Raw genomic sequence first — 20,000 nt, forward strand, 5'->3', positions numbered from 1 at the left:
CCTTCCATGATGGGCATTTTTCCTATTTTGAAATACCAAGTTATTTATTTCTTCTGTAATGATGACCTATTATACCAAATGCTAATTGCTATTAGTATTAATAATACTTCTCAGGTATATTATGTATGGATTTGTACTATGAATCTAGAAAATAATAGAAAACTCACATTTCTTAACCCATTCCCGCTGGGCCGTTTCATCCTTTTTGGCGTCAATGCCGGGGCTCTCGAACGCATATGCCTAAATCAATTATATCATTGACGGCGTATGACGGCACCCGCGCTATCACATTACATAATCGCCGTCTGTGGCCGGCGGCCGGCGGCATTGGGTTAAAATGCCCAGCGTAGGCTAAACATCGGAAGATGTGACCCATTTCGGAAGACAGTAGTTCTTTGGTGCGAAGTTCATCTTAAGTATTCATGTTAGGTTGGTGTTAGTGTTGATGCAGTTGCTGTGATTATGAACATTATTTGTCCATGTTGTTAAAATCATGTTCCTGTATCTTGAGTACATTGTGTTCTTCTATCTTATTTTGCAGTTATAAGTTTCTTTTGTTTGAAATTTCCCCCTAATGTTGTCAGTTTTTGCTGTGGAGTACTGCCGTACATGTTGATTTTCTTATAGCTTACTAGTAGGTTTGTATTTTGTGATTATTGTACATTTTATTTATTTTAGTACTTGCTTAGATTTTGAACATAACAGTTTAGTCTACGGCTGCTTCAGAGTTGTTAGGGTAATTGCAGATAAAACAACTGTTTTAACCCAATGATGACGGTGTGTCACACCCGTGTGGCAAAGTGCCTAATGAAGGGGCGACACGCCAGTGTGACGTTCCCGATGCAAAATTGCACAGGCCCGACGTAGGGGGTTTTCACTTTTCGCTGGGCCTGTCAGGATTGGGTTAAGATCTGCAAACTATTGTTTTCAAGGAACTATAATGACTTACTGCTGGAAAGAAGGATATTGCCACAAACAGATATTACAAATTCATCTGTAAGTACTGGAGTGGTTGCCATGGCCACTGAGCCAAAGGCAGACAAACCTCCACTTAGTATATTATAGCAGGAAAGATTTGCATGCCTCCATGGATATATATCTATTTTTCAGCAGATAAGGAAGAACCTTGAGTTTTTTCTTGTTGGATTTTAAGGGGTGGATCATTGTTGTTGGCCATTTATTAACATATTTTAGCTATTTATGAAGCCCCCCCCACCCCACCCCCCATGTCAGGTGATACTTGGGGTAAACATGCAGTGCTTTGTTTACCTTGTCCACTCCTTATAAATATGCCTGCTTCATAATATTGGTTTAGGGAGGCAAAAGGGTACACAAGGTATGGAGTAAGGGAAGTGGTGTTTACCTGCCTTACAGTACAAGAATTCTCATTTTGCGTTAAAGGAGCAACACTTGGAGATATTTGTATGATTACTTCTCGATGAAATGGGATTACTTTGGGTTTGGATGTGGAAGAAACTTCCCAGTACCAAATACTTCTTCACATTCCTTACCTCCCATTGACATGGGGTGAGCCTGCCAATTTTTGGAAGGAAGAGAAGTTCAGTTTAGTTAACTCAGATCAACCATCCAAAGTCCAAATATACCCAGTAGTGTTACCTCTAACTCTAAAGATTAGGCAGATTACTCTTTTTCTTTCTACAAATGCAACTAAGCTTGATTAAGGGAAGGAAAAACAATCTTGCATACAACACCTATGGCTTGTACATTACAAAAAGTTACAGGGAAATTTAGCCCTTCATATTATGAAAAGGTTAGGAAACTTTTATATAGAAATGCTAAATTAATTGAATGACCCACAAAGGAGTAAGTCACCATATAAGTTTTACTTGATTAGATCCTAGAGGTGTTGATTAGGTTCTTACTCATTTTTGTAGTTGAATTATGAACCATTCAAAATATAGAATGAATAGATGGTGTTTGTAGTGATAAATTCATAAGAACTGTATATCTTGCAGTCTGTCATGCAGTATGTTATGTATATGTCTCTTGTCACTTTTAGGTAAAGAAGAATGAGTCGATCACCACAACACGCTGTGGCCAATGGGGCTTCACCAGTCCGTGAAAGGTCAAGAGACCCTTCATTTTCACGCTCAAGGTAAGCAATTGAGATTTAATTTTTTTTTTTTTTTTTAAATCATGGCCTGCTAGAATAGGAAATGTAATTTTCCATATTATCTAAACTTTGGGATAGCTTATGTAGTACTTTTTCTCTTTATATTTTAATTGTTGTGTAACATTTGCTTCATAGTACTTCCTATCTTTTGTTAAGAGTAACTTTTTTTTGCCAATACTAAGGTTGTTAATACTATTGTGTATAAAGGAACACTAGAAAAGGACATATTAATGTACTTTTATTATGGTTATTTATTTTAGCAGATTTGATAATTTTCCTTATAAGATATTAGGACAGTAAATGATACATAGCTATCTTGTTGATAATTTTCCAACAGATCACGCTCTAGAGATCGCCGTGAAACCTACAAACACTCCTCTAGAAGTTCTGGCTCCCCACGATACCGTGAGGACCGCTATCGAGATGAAAAATATTCATCATCACGCCGTAGAGATTCTCGTTCCCCATCCCCATCGTACTCCAGAAACAGAAGGAGTAACAGGTGTGTAATATTGAGTCAAGTGGTTTAGTGGTATTTTGCAGGCATTGCTGGTATGTCTCAATTGATTTAACAATGATGCTGTTTAGCTAAAAGAAGCTTAAGTTGTTAGAAAAGAGAGATTCCAGACCCAGTGCACCCCTTCTGGATTTGTTCTGAACCTCAATTAAGTCATCTCGCCAAAGTGTCCACTCTTTTTATTTCCATAAGTTATATAGGGCCAAGACAAGTTTTTTTTTTATCTAACTCTTTATTTCCCAATCAAGGTCACCAATGTCGAATCGGCGCCGTCATCATGGTAGCAGAGAGGACCCATCCCCAAGCAACTGCCTCGGGATCTTTGGACTCTCTCTTTACACAACTGAGAGACAGGTGAACTGATGCCCTTGATGAGCTTTTATGGCCGAGTTTGTTTTGCATGTTGAGACTTGTGAATGAGGTGAATAATATCCCCAGATGAGATGAGTTATTGAATGTCTTGATTACAATATCAGATCATTTTATTCTAAGCATTTTGTTTATGTATGTCAATTCTTTTTTTCTTCTTTTCTTTTTTCCTGTGTTACTAGCAGAATATGCTTATCTTTTTTGCAAATTTTAAAGTTAGTCATATCAGAGATTCAGCTACTAAGAACTAGATAATTAAATTTGCATCATTTTTTTGTTCCAGCTTCATCACCTCTTCGGCAAATATGGACCTATCAACGAAGTTCAGGTTGTACTAGATGCTAAAGTAAGTATTTCATGGTTTTTACTTAACTCTTAATTACATGTTCAGAGTTTGATTGATGCTTATTTTATGCTCCATCTTGCTGTTTCTTCCTATTTTTTATATTTATATCTATCTAGTTGTTATTTATGAATTTAACAATATTATTTTTTTTAAGCTGCATGTACTACAATTGTTTTCCCTTTTTACCTTCTCTTTCAAGTAGATAAATGTGAATATGAGTTTGAATGCACAAAACTACATATTAAGTATTGAGTTTAAAGTACATTTTAACCCACTCACGACGGGGGCATTCTAGCCTTGAATGTCACAATGCCGGGGCTTTCGAACGCTTAGGCCTAAATCAATTAAATGGTTGGCACAATATTGTGCCGCCTGGCCACTGGGCTTTTGAATGAGTGGTACAGTAGTGTACCACCCATCCAGAGAGGGTTAATACTCAAATTTCCTGCCATGACATATAAGTGAATGTATATATTTTCCTGCTTTTCTTGAGATCATTACCAGCATTGCAAAAATGAATACTTCTTAGACATAAAGAAGAGTTGTTTACAAAATTTGACACCTCATATTCTGGAGATAGCCCTGGAATACTAAATGGTCTGAAACACATTGGTAATAGATAGGTTAAAAGTAATTTCCTAAGTGCACGTGGAGAAATGGAAGTCTTATCCAATATCTAACCCTTCTGTGACAGGCCACATTGCAATATGTACAACCAGGGGTGGGCACTAAGATTTTTGTTTGCTTTCAATTATTTTTTAGACTTAAGGTATGATATGAGTTTATATGTGGCATATTAGCACTGTGATGCTAATGAACATTCAGTATGATATCCTAGTTACACAGCTAAAGGAACAAATAACAAGTAAATTCAACAAAATGATAAATGCAGTCTGATAGTGATGCCACCCCATGAAACGTGCCAATCACCGAGGGGTTAAAGGGGTATCACACGAGGGCAAAATATTGTGTACAATCTACTATTATTCTTATTGTGTATTCCTTATAACAGAAAGATAAGTGCTTCAATCTATACATACATTTGTAGACAGGAATGTTGCTCATAAACTCTTGTGAGGCATGTCAAGGATAGCTCTAAAATATTGTTTATAATACTATGGTATCCCCAAAAGGGAGGTAATCCCAGACTAACCAATGTAAACAGTGAGGCAATTGGTGTGATTGGTTTATATTACTATGATACTGATAATAATGCTTGGACTTGTTTTGCTATGACTAATAATATTCCCATAAACAACAAACTTGTGTGTGTGTATTTTTTGTAATATTCAAAACAAAGATCTATATTTCATTTTTGTAGAAAGTATAGATGAGATGGCTTGTGAGACATTTTCAAACTGAGATTTTCAAGAATTTTTGGCTAAGTACATTAGGTAGAGGAAGATATGAAAAGTTATTCAGATCCATAATGCATGATACTTGATAGATAAAACTTCTTCAACATGTTTTGATAATTTAATATGGATTCATTCAGTGCATATTTTGCCATGTAAATTTAGTCATCCTCATACTTTTTCTACATTTGTCACTATGAGCCAGAGGTTGATCCAACAAATGTGATAGCAAGTCATTGATATGTTTAATCACAGTAAGTTAATTTCTAAACCTACAGACTGGTCGATCAAGAGGATTTGCATTCATCTACTTTGATCATGTGGATGATGCTACAGAGGCCAAGGAGCAGTGCACTGGGATGGAGATAGATGGAAGGCGGATCAGAGTAGATTATTCCATCACGGAGAGAGCCCACACTCCCACACCAGGCATATACATGGGACGACCAACTTAGTGAGTTGAAGTCACATCATAAAGAAATATTGAAATAAGTGAAATGGAATTCACAAGTCGATAGTTTGTATTTCAACACAAAACCTGTCTTTCTGTTATCAGACTCGAACTTTTTTGTTCTTTCAGTTCTAACAATGGTCGTCGAGGTGGTGGTGGAGGTGGAGGAGGTCGCCACAGAGGTGGGTACGGAGGAGGAGGAGGAGGAGGTGGTGGTGGCAGTCGCAGTCGCCGGTCTCCTCCACGCCGATCATACCGCTCACGCTCTCGGTCGTACTCACCACGTAAGTAGATGGTGTTAGTGTTCATTGTGAGAGGCAGAAGATGCCCTTCCCTTTGTCCATTTGTTCAGTCTTAGAGGTGCTGAAAGCAGGAAATGTCCATACTAAATTGTCAGAAAATCAATAAAGACATAACTCAAGATTGATGTCCTCTGCCATAGACTTGTCTAGACAGCACTTTCCTGAAGAACACTTATATTGGAGATAGTTTTGACATTGTCCTAGATCATGAACTTGCATTGTTTGATACAATTCAATGATGGTCATCTGAAAGTCTGTACTCCGTTTCTTTTGATGGTTTTGTTTTGATTTTTGTTTTGTATAATCTACTAATTTCTATTTTGTTTCACGTATTCAAAATGTATCCATGTAATTCATGTCAGCATAGTGAGTAGGATGTCACAGATCTTGTAATTTTTGAGCCAATTATGACTTATTTTTTGTGTAATAAGCGTAATTTGTTGCTTGAATTTGAATTCATCAGTTTGTGAACTTGGCCTTTTTTTATCTCTCAAAAGATTTAGAGAGCGATGTCAAAATAAATTTTGACTATGCAAGATTTATCCTTTTTCAGGTCGCTACAGCCGGTATTGAGGTGCTGGTGTTACTTTAGCTTAATTATAACTTGAACAAGGAACATGAACTGTATTTAATGTAACTAGCCATTCTAATAGGATCAAAGCACTCAAGCAGAGAAAGTATATTTTATCCTATTATGATGATGCATTAGATGTTTAACAGTTTCATGTTTTCAAAATTAGAAGGCCTATATTTAAGGATAAGAGCTGGTTGTTTAGACCAGTAGTTTTTCTATGTACTGAAGGAATATAACTTGAGATAAAATGATGTTCTTTGCACCAGGTATTGAGATATTTTTCAGTAAAGGATAACCTGAAACAAATATCTGTTTGCTGTGTCATGAAATGTAATAAGCATTTTATATATTGAGAAGAATGAAAGAAACAAGTTTATTTTCAAATTTAGAATTGTCTTATCTTAATAGACGAATTCAGAATGAATACCTCTATTTGTTGCCTCTTTTGTATTTCTTTTTCTTATTTTAAGATGAGTTTTATTAGTGTGTTGGAGTGATTTTAGGTCAATAATCACCCTTCCTGTAGCAGATTACAAAATGATCAATAAAGATGTAATGAAAGGGATGTTTTACAGGCATTAGATCTCCCTCTAGGTAGTTGATTTACAATATCTTTGTATATTTGTGAAATACATTGCTCGTTTCATCCATATCAGTTTATACTTCACAAAGACATTGCTCACAATTTTACCATAACTTGGTACTGATTATGTTCTGTTATGGTTTCCCTTTTCTCTTATTTTTTTTTCTTAAATGAATGACTACTGTGTGCTTGTTAATTGGTATATGAAAGCGATGAGAGGAATCATCAAATGTAAATGAATGAGTTGACCCATGTTTAGACTAGATTTAGTCGAGGTGTGACATCCTCATTAAAAGAAGGAATTTCCTAAGTTGAAACTTAAATCTGTGTACATGAGGAGATTTTTTGTGGTTTGCTCTACAAATAAAACAATTCTTAACTCTATTTTCTTTTGTCATCCCAAGGCTTGAAGAATGGAAGTATTGGTGAATATTGGAAGATAAGAAAATCTTAATGAGTCGGAAGATTAGAAGCACTGGCCGGGTTTCTTTGGGGAACATTGGAGAAGAACTGTTGGCGAAGACAGAACAGGCTGACAATATTCACCACTGTTGTAATAAGCAAGAAATGGAATGTTTCCAAGCATATGAAGATCTCACACTAGAATTTTGTGAAGCTTCAAGGGAAATTGGAGAAGTAATGAAGATGGCAGTTGGTTTGAAGAAGGAAATAAGGCGGGTAAAAGGGTAACAGCAGAAAAAACAAGGGAAAGCAGTAAGGAAGGGAAGTTAAGTTGAAGCAAAGTCGCAAAAAACTGGGTCAAGACGAAGGAATGCAAGAGTTTTCTCAGGTCAAAAGGGCGTATGGTCAACCCGAGTCTTCCTTGTTGAACACCACATCATCATCCTCATCCTCACAGGGGAAGTGTCAGTACTGCCATGAGGTAATCCTTCGTCTCATTTATGTTGGAAACCCTCAGATAACAGCCTCTTTTCTCTCAAGATTCTCATTTCCATCCAAATTCAGATTTAAACAATATACCTTAAGAAAAGGAGAAAGCTTGAAAATAAGTAAGTTACCAATCTTTGGGAGCAGTTTTTCACCAGATGATAATAAGAAAGTTTGATAGTTTCATCAAATCCCTTCCAATCACTTTTTCAATTTTTATTTTGTTCTGTTTCATCAGTTGGGAAGACCATTTTTTCTTGTTAGTGTGAAGCTTCTTGTGCAACAAAGAGCTCAAGTGTAGAGATCTTGATATCTTAACCCATGGAAAGTTGCATACAATTACATTTCATTGAGCATGTGCTTTCTGGATGCCAACTGCAAAGAAAGCTTTTTCAGTTAACAATTTCAAACAGATCACCACCAAGATGATACATGAAGTATACAGTGGAACTTGTTTGTTTTAAGTGCTATACAATATGAGAAAGCCTTGTCCCTGTTGGACATTGAACAAAACATTGTCCAAGAGGGATGACTTGGCTTTTCTTCCATTGTATGGTGGCTTATTGATATTGCTTGATTTAAAGAAATGAAAATGTGAAGAATATTGCAGCCAAAAAAAATGAATGGGGTTTTATTAATGAAGAACTTGCTTTTCAGGTGTTTAGAACTTCACATGCCTATAATGGGCTGTGAATTTAACTTGAATTGATACACATAATTTTTTTTTCTCTTCAAACACTCGGTGCTTAAGTTTACATAGTCACTACCTGCTTTACATTTGAAATGAAAATCAGTTTGAGCATATATTGAAATGAGAAATAAAATGTATTCATATAAAAGGTTAGATAAACTAAGACACAAAATATAGATAAATCATTTTAAGGTATATAACTTTTTATGAAAGTTATTTAACAACAATCATTTTTTAAAGATTTAAACAGGTAAAGGTTTGTCTTTCAATTGTTTTACAGACTTGTTTTAACCATTGGGAAGGTGTTAGGAATATCCAGGTCTGTCATTATTGAAAGCAAGCAAAGTAAATTTTATAATAGTGTGGGAGGGAATCGCTCATTGGACATACATCATTTTCTGAATGAACAAAATTCTGCAGCTTCTTAATTGCCAGGTAAGTAGTGCTCGATTTATTCCTTTTTGATGCTAAAGTTGCTTTAGATTTAATCTTTGTTTAGATGAACGAAGATCTTCTTTTCCCTTTTCCTTTTCTTTTTTTTCTAGAAATTGGATTTTTAGTTGTAGAGCCATTATGTCTAATATGAAATACAATTAGAATTGTTTTGCTTGTCAAAAGATAATTGTTTGCTAAAATTGTTTGATAATGCACCTCCCAAGCAGTTCTAATCTTGATTAGCTTAAATTCTTGACTTGCATGACCTATTGAGTTCTACAGTTCATATGCAGTGATAGTTTATGGAAATCCTTAAACTACATTAGCTTTTTTGACAACTGATTGTTTTAGATATCACAAGACCTTCTAAGGGTGTGAAAGTGACCACAATAACGATACTTAATATTATTTTTATTGACTTCATTTCTGCCAGAACATAAAAATCAGATGCAAGTACATATAGGAATGAATAATACCACAAGTTGCATTTCAGGTCAACTAAAAAAAAAGAAGAAAAGACGTTGTTACTTATCAATAAAGCTTGTGTGAATTGATTGAGACCTTTCATTGACCAGTGATTGAATAGCATACTGTAGTTACAATTCTTGTAGTCTTTGATTTCTCACGATCATAGAATCTGAGCTTTAGTTTGGCTGTGACACTATTGTATGGAAACTGGTTTGTGAGCTAAATGTAAAGTTTTAGTTTATGGACACACTTGTACCTTGGCTTGCATGAGTATTAAACAGATTTCATCAGTCTCTATTAATAGAGATAAGCTTGAATGGTTTAGCTTTTTTAAATGTATGTTTTGTAATGGAAAAATTGGGTAATCTTAAAAGGATATTTGATAAAAGCACTTGATCATGACCCTAATTATTGCACATGTCATAGGAGGCTTTTAGTCATGCAAAGAATGTTCATGGCAGATTGAAGTAACAGCTTTCCATTGTCTGATGTATGAGATACGGTCTTGCATCACTTTTTGGTGCAAAATAGAACTCGGCCAACATTCTTGTAAGTATTAAAGATTATACTTTTTTTTTTCTTTCTTTTCTCCCCGTCATGTATGTGCAAGTAACCAATAAACACAAAAACAATGTTATCATTATTGTTATTTGACGATCTTCCATTGATGAATCCATAAACTTCTGCCTGGTTTGAAATTAATAGTCCACCTCAAACATTGTGCATATCATTGTCATTATTGGCAGCAGCTTTTAACACTTAAATGTCAAAATAGATCTCTCGTTCATATATGAGTAGTGTATGTTAAAACGCAGTAAGTAAGTAACTAAAGAATAAATCTATCAATGTAAAAATTCAGCTTGATATATATCTACGCTGCACAAGTTCCTCTTACTATCACGAATTAATATTTTTCGTTAAGAAATCACGATATACATCAAATGTTTGAATATAATATAGACTATATGAAATATGGAATGATGTTGCACTTGTAACCTTGCCTACCCATATCTACATATGCCACAGTGAACCATAATATGTAGCATGTGCAACCACAGTCTTACTAATGTTAAGCATGCATTAAAAGGGCCAAATGTTTACATCGATTGGGGTTATTTATTTAAAAAAAAGAGAGAAACGCGAGGTTCCACGTAAGTGAAAACAAATGTCCCTAAACATGATCATCAACTGAATGTCCTTAGTGACAGAACCCATGCAAGAACTGAATCTCTCGGGACGCGGACCACAAACCAAACCTTGGAAAGTCCCCTCAAAGAAACCGGCTGAAAAGGAAGGCCGCACCTACACTGATCATTATTATATTCGCTTCTTAGTCTGTTTCTGAAAGAGAGGCTTAACTCATCCAGGTAAATATAGTTACCAAATCATGTTCTAATTGGCAGGTTTGCGAAGGTGGATGACAGGTTGGCCACGACGGGTCGCCCTTATTTCAGGTATACATGGAAGACCGTGAGTGGGCTTTTCGATGGTCATATACGTGCGTTTCTGACATTCACCTTCCAAATATGGGATTTGGAACATGATTAGGCAATACTTTTCCTGCGTGAACATTGCCCTTCGTGTGGACATGTAACAATGAACTTGTTCTGTATTTGGGAACTGAATGTAGTATGGGTTATTACAAGAAAAGTGCAAAAGTTAATGTCAGCATTGCAGTTCGGAAGGCATATAGGTTTTTTGACTTGGCGAAATGGATGAGACGGGAACACACGTGGGCAGATACCTTGAACATACTACATTGGTGTGATTGGTTCCAGCCTTTCGCAATGTCAAAATGCTGTTTGAAGAATGCATGCGGATTAGTGTATACATTTACGCATAGTAGGTTATGCGGATTACATACAACTACTATACAGAAACAAGGGAACTAGTAAGAACTATTGTTAAAACCTAGAAATAAAACCGAACGGGTAACTTTTAGTTACCCAAACTTGCAATTGCTAAGGCGCTAAGAAAATTCACGTTGCATAGATCTCCAACAAAACCCTTTTAGACCGTGAACAGCCTTCCGAAATGGAGTCTTGGTAGGCATTGCTAAAGAATTACTCTGAATGGGAAAGTTGGCAAATTCGCAGAAAACTACATGGTGTAATTGTTAGCGCATAAATACATTCAATAGCCAATAATTGCAATGATAATACGAGTCACAACTCGCGCAACCTTTCCGATAGCTACTGATTAAAAATTACACGGGGTTGTACCTCATTAAGAAAGGCGTAAAAGCTACCGATTAGTGAAGCGGTAATGTAATTCATGTAACCTAATTGGGTCCCAAGAAAAAAAAAATGATTGATATAGATATTGATTTTTTTCTTAATGTGCGTTCGGTGCGATAAGCTGAGGTAATAAATAAGAAAAGCCTTGAAATCGCCATTGCATTTTTCCAATACCTCCTCTGTCCCCTTTCGTTAATTTTCACGGTAAATGCGCTTGTGTCAGTCGTCACTCCTCTTACAAGTATAAATTTCATTCACCTGGACGTGCTTTTAGCGTTGTTATAAAATCCTTCAAAATGAAACCAAAACATAAGATTTTTTCAAGGTATTCCAAATAGCTCTTATTTCTCTTCTCGTTTATACGTGACATTAATCGCCGTTGAAATATTATCACACAAGTATGGTAGGTGAAAACTTGCTTTTCTTAATCTCTTAGCAGACGAGAAGAACGGTAAATATCAAAAGATTTATCCTAAAATCATATCCTTTCATACTACAGTTTCACAATACAGGAATTTCGTGAACATCCATTGCGAATTATTAGATTTTAGAAGTTGATTTTGGGAATAATTGCATATGTAGATACTAATATATTTATATTGACTTCGGAAATCGTGCATGCCACGCAATTCACAATTGGAAATTGATTTCACAGATAACTGTCGAATGGCTGGCTGCCTAACATGATTTTGTGCCTGGACGTTCGAAAATGTATACTAAATGGGTGTCTTTTACGGGGGACCTCCAGTGTTTAGTTTAGTTTAGTCAACTAAAATGCAATTAACTCAACTTTGCACTCTGCCCAGAACGAATCACCAATGTGGGGCTGCTCGACGAAGAGAAATCTGACGCAAGATGAATAAAACTGAAACATCAGACTAAACGCTAAAACTAGTTCAATGCCAGTCAGGGTTGGCACTACTTGGAAACTTACCAGCGATAGTGGAAAGGTGTCTTTGTTTTGCAGTGCTTTGGTATTCGGATAATGAGATGCGAGCCCACTGCTCAAAATATTTCGAGACCTCTGTCGTTTCCTGAGCCCAAGGACAAGGAAAGACCTGTTGAGTGCGAGCTTTCCCAAGAACGGAGTCTCTCGAGTCTCTGGCTTCACCCCCAAGAGGACGGGCAACATCATCTATGACTTCAACATTCATGAAATAAGCAACTGATCAAAAATAAAGAAGGATAAAGAAGTAAACTACAGAAATCCTCATCTGTGCGAAAGACGCGGGGAACGACGAGCAAATCCTTAGTTTAATTTGACTAAATTAGCTCGAATATTCATCTAGTTGGCTATTAAAAATATTAGTTTTAGAAATGTTAATAATGAATCCAACGTTCTTCCCCTCCCTCTCCCTCTCCCTCTCCCTCTCCCTCTCCCTCTCCCTCTCCCTCTCCCTCTCCCTCCCTCTCCCTCTCCCTCTCCCTCTCCCTCTCCCTCTCCCTCTCCCTCTCCCTCTCCCTCTCCCTCTCCCTCTCCCTCTCCCTCTCCCTCTCCCTCTCCCTCTCCCTCTCCCTCTCCCTCTCCCTCTCCCTCCCTCTCCCTCTCCCTCTCCCTCTCTACAAACACTGTTATTTACGCAGGTGTAGCGCATTCCCATCCACCCCTTGCACTGAAATAGGGCTACGGAGGGAGAGAGGAAGAGCGAAAGAAAGAAAACCCCGGGCTCTTGCAACCAGCAAACTCCCGACGCAAACAAACGAAGAACCTCTGAGTCAGAAATAGACGTGGCTATTTTTTGCCCCGCCAAGACGTCCAAGGTAAAGAGATCGTCTTTTTTTCATAGAACATGTTCTTTTCGTTTTCGTTTCCTTTTTCGTGAGCAGGTGTTGGAACAAGTGCATTGTCGCTGCCAAAACCAGGCCGAGCCAACGTCATTCCGACAGGTGTTTCTCTCCAGCCAGACTTATCAACGGATATGATAGCATATTTGATCAGATGTATATCACATTTAAATTCGTGATCGCGAGATACAAATTAAATAGCAGATTTTCTAGAATGCATATTTATATCATGTTTGTATGTAATTCCGAATTATTCTGATTATTTTTGTTCTAAAGTATTCCACTGGGTATTTATACACATCCGACAATGTATTTGCGAAAGTAAGCATAGTAATGTTTAGGTAATAGTCTTCTAGAAGGCTGTGGTTATTATTCCGTACATGATTATTTTCACGGAGGACTTGTACCCAAAAAAAAAAACCAAGCGAGTGTGAATTAATGTTGATCGCACCTGTGAATATAACACGTTCATTTGGCAACGTCTGCAATATTCGCTGGATAAAATGCTTGAGAAAAGTTTGTCATTTTTTCCTTGTCATACATCTCTCTCTCCGATTAAAGTACTGTAAATTTCGAAGGTTTGTGACTTCATTATAAGTCCAGGAAGTCCAATCTTTTCCAACCAAAGAATGATAATAGAAGTGAATAAACGAATAAGAGAAAAGTAACAGACAGACTTTTTAGGAGAATGGTTTCAATTCAAAGTAGAAAGAGCCTTCTCAAAGGAAATACTTTATATTTTTAGCCCAAAGCATTTCAATTTTCTATCATTTGGTTTTCGTGTGGGGGGGGGGGGGTCGAGGGGTGGCACAGCTGATTATAGATTAGGGGGCTCCACGCGTGCGCGGCCCATACACTGGGGGGGGGGGGGGCTAAATTATCAAACTATACTACCAATTCTTCAAAAAAGGGTGGGGGGGGATCGCCCTGAAATACGGGCTCCCCCCCCCCCATATATGTATATATACAGCTAAACAAACATGTAAATTCGTAAACACACTGATTCACAAAAATATAGTTATATATTTATATGAACATATATATGACACAAGGACTGCCCACTAAATGAAAGTGCCTCGATAGTAATATTTCGCGCCATCCAAGACCTTGATCCTGATCACATGTTACGATTATCAATTCGCAAACTGCAATCTCAGCAATCTCGCCGACTCTGTCTGAACGTGCATTGTTTTTTCTCTCTTCAGCATTGTAGGAAAGAAAAAAAGAAAACAATCGCTCTCATAGTTGAAGTCAAGAGCTAATTACATGATGACGTTATTCGAATACACACCTTTAACATTAACGAGAAATCACGTAGTAGGTTCAAAGAAGACCGAAATAACACACACACACACACACACACACACACACACACACACACACACACACACACACACACACACACACACACAGAGAGAGAGAGAGAGAGAGAGAGAGAGAGAGAGAGAGAGAGAGAGAGAGAGAGAGAGAGAGAGAGAGAGAGAGAGAGAGAGAGAAGAGAGAGAGAGAGAGAGAGAGAGAGAGAGAGAGAGAGAGAGAGAGAGAGAGAGAGAGAGAGAGAGAGAGAGAGAGAGAGAGAGAGAGAGAGATGAATATTACAGCAAATTACACACACACCGCTGTTTTTTTCTAAAGCAGAGATCGATAGATTTACAGTTCTTCTTGATAGAGGAAGAAAAATGATAACGGCAAAAAATAGAATCATTTATTGAAACCGAAAAAGAGCCGTAAACACAAATTAAACTCTATCGCGGCGGAGAGCGCATGCGCAGTCGAGCCATAGCCAGCCTGTCCGAGGTGCTACGGCCCGAGTGCGCGAGGCGGGAGCTGCGTCGCGAGCGCCTCTCATTTGGGCGCCTTTGCTGAGGATACCAAGTCGCCCCCTGAGTGGAGACGAGGTACGTGGGCGGGGGACTGTATTTCACTGTCAGGGGAAACGTTTATTGAGGGACTGATTGGGAAGTCCTGTATGAAGGGCCTTTCCCTTGGGACATCACAGGGAAGACACCCAATACCCAACACTCCCCGAGGAAAGCAAAGTTGATTCCTCACTCCTGTTGAGTGGCGATGTCATGCACTCGCTCATGCCACAAGACACGCCTTGCAGGTCGCCAAAAGATCTTAGGACGTTTTAAAAGGAATCGAAAACCGATGAAAAATCCCATTAAATATTGAACGAGCGTTAGGCGGCGCCTCAGTGCCTCTGTCTGCCTGTCTCCCATCGCCGCCCAGGGCCACCAAACCCGTTCTCGCAAATCCTTTTTTATTGCCAGTCTGCCGTCCTCGGCTTCCTGCGACAACTCATTTTTTTTTTCCTCGTAGCAACAAAAACGGAGAGATGACGTTGCCGCTGTTGTCAGTCTGATGCCGTTGTCTTGTTTGGCTCTGATTATTTTGTCGTCATTTCGCGATAATTTTGTTTGCAATAAATTTAATGCTTGCACTGATGACATGTATGCGGCGAAGGATGCAAGGGAAGACTCAGGTTGCAAATTTCATAGTCTTCTTCACTGATAGACATTTTTAACCTTGCAACATTTTTTTTTTTTACATGGTTTGCTTAATTATATTCCAGTCCTTTGTGTATGATCAAAGGTTGTCAGAATTAGCAGACAGATGATAACAAATTATTAATGTCATGACAATAATTGGTTTAGTGATGAGTGGATCTCAAGGGCAAGTTAATGTACAGATATAATGTGCAAACAGTTTTGAAATAAAGATTGATATTATATTAAGATAAGTAAGTTTGAATAAGTTAATTATGATTTTTTTTCACCAAATGTATGTAAAGTTCAGAGTAGTTGCTAGTAAATTATGTTAGATAAAGTGTGTGAACAGAAAGCAAGACAAATTATCCTCGAATTGCTATGGTACCAGTATAAGATGAAGTAGATATTATAAAGAGACATGAACTTAATATGACTATTAGGTATTTAACATGCTTCAGTTCTTATATATAAGTTGGTAATGGATAATTTGTAATATTGAGAAAGAAAAAATGATTCATTGTGGTTGGGTAATATATAAGAGACCTGTATTTGTTTAATTTCCCAACATTGTTAGATATTGCAAATGCTCTTACTAGCAGTGCAGATTCATTCCATTTTTGTGTTGACTTTAGCAAAATGTTTGTATTTCTTTGAATGATGAAAGCTGAGGTAAATATAGGTATTTATATTAATAATTTAGATAGATTGCTACTTTTGTAGTGATGCTGAGAATACTTTGAATATAACAGCATCATGATACTGATATGTTCTTCTGTAGCAGGTACATCTTCAAAGAAATGCATGTCATGCCTTATTTATTTGAATTGGAATCTGGTTAGAAATATTTTGAATTTTAGATCTAACCTAATAGGTAATATTCAGCATTTACTATAGTTTTAGTGCAACTACACCATAGAACATTTATTATGGAGTAGAGGATGTATTTTAGGTATTGCACCACAGGGAGGGTCAGATTGCTCAATTGCACTGGTTAGGGTTAATTTAGAACTGAATATATCATTGTTCTTGAATTCAAGAGCAAAAGAGGCTCTGGCATACATATATAACCTTAAACCCAAGTCATTTTAGTAAAGCCTAAATTTATGCGGGAAATATTGGCCCCTCTCCTGGTATTTCGTTTGAAGGCACAAAAAAGTTTCTTGTTTCCTAATTGATTACAGAACTCTGCCTACTCCTTTGGCAACCTACAGAAAAGAAAGATATAAATAAGTGTGCTATATAAACAGTGAGAGTTAGTGAGGATAGAATGATGTGTCATAGCTTGTGTTAAAGATGTAAAAAAAAGGCAATTTGTTTAGTACTTTATGCTGCCAACTTTTTTTTTTTACTATTATTTTTATACCATAAAGCAAAAGGTATTGTGCACCATATGAATATACAAAATCTGGAGTATATCCTTTATTTTATCAGGGTTGGTATTAGTAAATGATCAGTGCTATATTAGATTTAGGGATGTTTAGTGTGTATGTGTTAGCAGGGTTTTTTTTCCAGGGGAATGTTTGTAATTACTACATTAATGAATGTTTGTGATTATATATTAATGAATATTTGTAATTATATATTAATGAATGTTTGTAATCATATATTCATGAATGTTTGTAATTATATATTAATGAATGTTGGTAATTAATACCCTCATTTTTGCAAATGCATTGATAATAGCATTCCTTAACATGCATTTTTTAGTCTCTTTATTTGACTGCGTTCTGAAAGTAATGAACACGTATTTTATTATTATATGGTATTATTCAAGAATGTTATTTTTATTTCATTTCCAATATTTTCACAGAACTAAGGCTCTTTCACCTTTTTTTTTTTTTCCGTACATGTTTATTTAGAACTATTGTTGTGAAATTGTCAATATACTCTTACGTAGTCAACATCCATTAAAAACTGAGATTAATTTTCACATTAAGTCATTAGTCTAGACCTTTTAGTATATTGCAGCTTTGATGTTAAAAATCCTGATTTTGTTTGTCTTATAACAATACCCTATTTTAGATTCAACAGAATGAGTCAGTCACCGCGGCGCAGCGTGAACAATGGACCATCCCCGGTCCACGAGAGGTCGAGAGACCCTTCGTTTTCCCGCTCAAGGTAAGAGGGTTGCTATCTCTTCACATGAAGAATAAGTGGTGTTGAGATGTATGTGCTTTAGTATTCTGGGATTAAGTAACTGTGAATTTAAGGGAATTAATGTATTTTTTTAGAAATATGTTGAGGTATTTGGCGATTATATTAAGTATTTTCTCGTTGATAGAATTTTGTTTTTTGAGTAAATCCATGTTATTGGTTACCTAACAAGTCTCTTATAATGACCATTGACTTTCTTTCTTTCTTTTTCTTTACTCTTTTTTGGTTTATTTGAGAAAAATAAATAATCTCAATCCTTACTATTGTTTCAAGTGTTCTTGTTCAGTTCTCACTTTTGTGCAACCTCCATGAATATGACGACAGTATTGATTATAATCAATTTAATTCAGTTGCTTCCACCACACTTCCTCAAACCAATGAATACAGCTAATTCTTGCATGAAGGGTTAAAATTTTATACATGATATTGAGTCAGAAGTATCTGGATTGTGTATTGGGAATTTATAGGGAGGTAGTGGTTGAGCATACCATGTGACTGAGGATTTAATAAGGTTTATCATATGAAAAATAGAGTATGGATTAGGTATTCTGCATGATTAGGTTACACAGGTTTGTATGCTGAGTCATTTTGTTATTGAGAAAGTTTGTAGGTCTGTTTTTATTGCAAAAGGAAAGAAACATGCCAGGTGATTTATATAGATGATCCAACTGCTTGTTTTCTATGCTTGTCAGTGCTTTTTATATTAATCACAAAAAGGGAATAATGATTGGTTTTGTGTATGACAGATCACACACAAAAAGAATATACTTGAAGAGGTCAAGATTGAAATGAATGATGTTACTAGTGCCACAGGTTATTTTGGTTCTCTTTTTGTCCTAATGGTAAGAATGGATGAAGAATATAATTCTGATAAAGTTTGGCCTTTTTCATATTTTTGACAACCCGTCACCATGGAAGAATTGGGTCTCATGACCTCCCCTTTAAAATGAGTCTCCTTTTTTTTATAGATAAAAACCAAGTTAGCAACTGGCCTCTAAAATAAAGTAATTGGAGTACGTTAGTGAGGGGAATACTGCACATAGTACAGACTATTTATGATGGGGTCTCACCTTTACTTATATCTAGGAAGATATATTAAACAGATGTAAAACCAAATGTTTCTCTGGCATCAAACAAGGAGGATTAATAATAGTTGTAGAAGAAGGATCTTCTAAAACAAACAAAAAAGACATACAGTTGCTAGAAAAGTTCTTTTCAATTAGTGTCCAATTTATTTTGATAATAATTAAGACAAAAATAGGATAAAAAAGGTACTTATGAGCTACTAGATAGACACTCGTTGTCATTTTTAAGTTTGATATGTATAGCTGAAAAAATTAGAAATGCAAATAAAATGGCATATCTTCTGACATCCTTCTCTGTGACCCAGTGTTAACAGAAATGCTGTACACCTTACAGGGTTGTTTCATTTGGATACACTTTCTTCTCATCAAGTTCAACATATACATAAAAACCCTGAGGATATTGGTAGTTATTAGTGTTACAAATGATATATCCAGTATTCAAGAAGAACATTTGTATATAAATTCTGAAGAACCTTAAATTCTTTTGTTATTGAACTTCGATTTGTCAATGATTCTTCATGATGCTTAACCCATGATCCTTCAGTCTTTGTTTATAATAAGTTAGTTTTGGGACCTGATTTATATTAAGTCAGATCAAAGTGATATATGTTTTCTATATTCTCCACATTTGCCCAACAGATCACGCTCTGGAGATCGTCGTGACACTTACAAACCCTCATCTAGGTGTTCTGGATCCCCGCGATACCGTGAGGACCGCTATCGAGATGAAAAGTATTCATCATCGCGCCGTAGATATTCGCGTTCCCCATCTTACTCTAGAAACAGAAGGAGTAACAGGTGTGCGGTCTGAGTCAGGTGGTATTAATAGTCTGAGGTACTTGCAGGTATTGCTGGTACCTTTCTGATGGTTATATTACTATTTTCAGTCATTTTATTATTTGTGCTGTTTAACTTTTTGTTAGTAGAACAAGCTTTAGCTGTTGGAAAAGGAGAGATTCCAGACACATTGCAGCACTTCTGGATTTGTTCTGAGCACTAGTCGGGTCGCATCACCAAAGTTCCCTCTCCTTGGCTTTCACTTAGGTGATTAGGGTCAACGCAAGATTTTTGATTTGTCTAAATCTTAGGTCCCGATCAAGGTCTCCGATGTCTAATCGCCGCCGCCACCATGGA

General features: G+C 36.6%; 2 protein-coding genes across 5 annotated transcripts in view; both read left to right on the plus strand.

The window, feature by feature from the left end:
* LOC122267865 (uncharacterized) overlaps positions 1-9,199 on the plus strand; it is a 10,115-nt gene extending 916 nt beyond the window's left edge. For 2 of the 3 annotated variants that reach the window (XM_043038048.2, XM_043038049.2), the window contains exons 2-8: positions 2,021-2,116; positions 2,472-2,636; positions 2,900-3,005; positions 3,304-3,366; positions 5,000-5,175; positions 5,302-5,456; positions 7,036-9,199. In XM_043038048.2, the coding sequence (XP_042893982.1) occupies positions 2,031-2,116; positions 2,472-2,636; positions 2,900-3,005; positions 3,304-3,366; positions 5,000-5,175; positions 5,302-5,456; positions 7,036-7,085 (801 nt within the window). In that variant the 5' untranslated portion in view covers positions 2,021-2,030 and the 3' untranslated portion in view covers positions 7,086-9,199. Of the gene's footprint in view, positions 1-2,020; positions 2,117-2,471; positions 2,637-2,899; positions 3,006-3,303; positions 3,367-4,999; positions 5,176-5,301; positions 5,457-6,027; positions 7,014-7,035 lie in introns of those variants that run through there. The other variant, XM_043038050.2, reaches the window with a different exon arrangement.
* Positions 9,200-14,898: 5,699 nt separating this feature from the next.
* Positions 14,899-20,000, plus strand: part of LOC122267864 (uncharacterized) — an 18,744-nt gene continuing 13,642 nt past the window's right edge. Inside the window, exons 1-4 of one of the 2 annotated variants that reach the window (XM_043038045.2) lie at positions 14,899-15,033; positions 17,650-17,745; positions 19,506-19,664; positions 19,967-20,000. The exon at positions 19,967-20,000 is cut by the window's right edge and continues 72 nt beyond it. In XM_043038045.2, the coding sequence (XP_042893979.1) occupies positions 17,660-17,745; positions 19,506-19,664; positions 19,967-20,000 (279 nt within the window). In that variant the 5' untranslated portion in view covers positions 14,899-15,033; positions 17,650-17,659. The remainder of the gene's footprint in view (positions 15,034-17,649; positions 17,746-19,505; positions 19,665-19,966) is intronic. The other variant, XM_043038046.2, reaches the window with a different exon arrangement.

The sequence above is a fragment of the Penaeus japonicus genome, unplaced genomic scaffold, assembly GCF_977035675.1.
Source record: "Penaeus japonicus unplaced genomic scaffold, GWHDUDI00000001_assembly GWHDUDI00000001, whole genome shotgun sequence".
Taxonomy (NCBI): domain Eukaryota; kingdom Metazoa; phylum Arthropoda; class Malacostraca; order Decapoda; family Penaeidae; genus Penaeus; species Penaeus japonicus.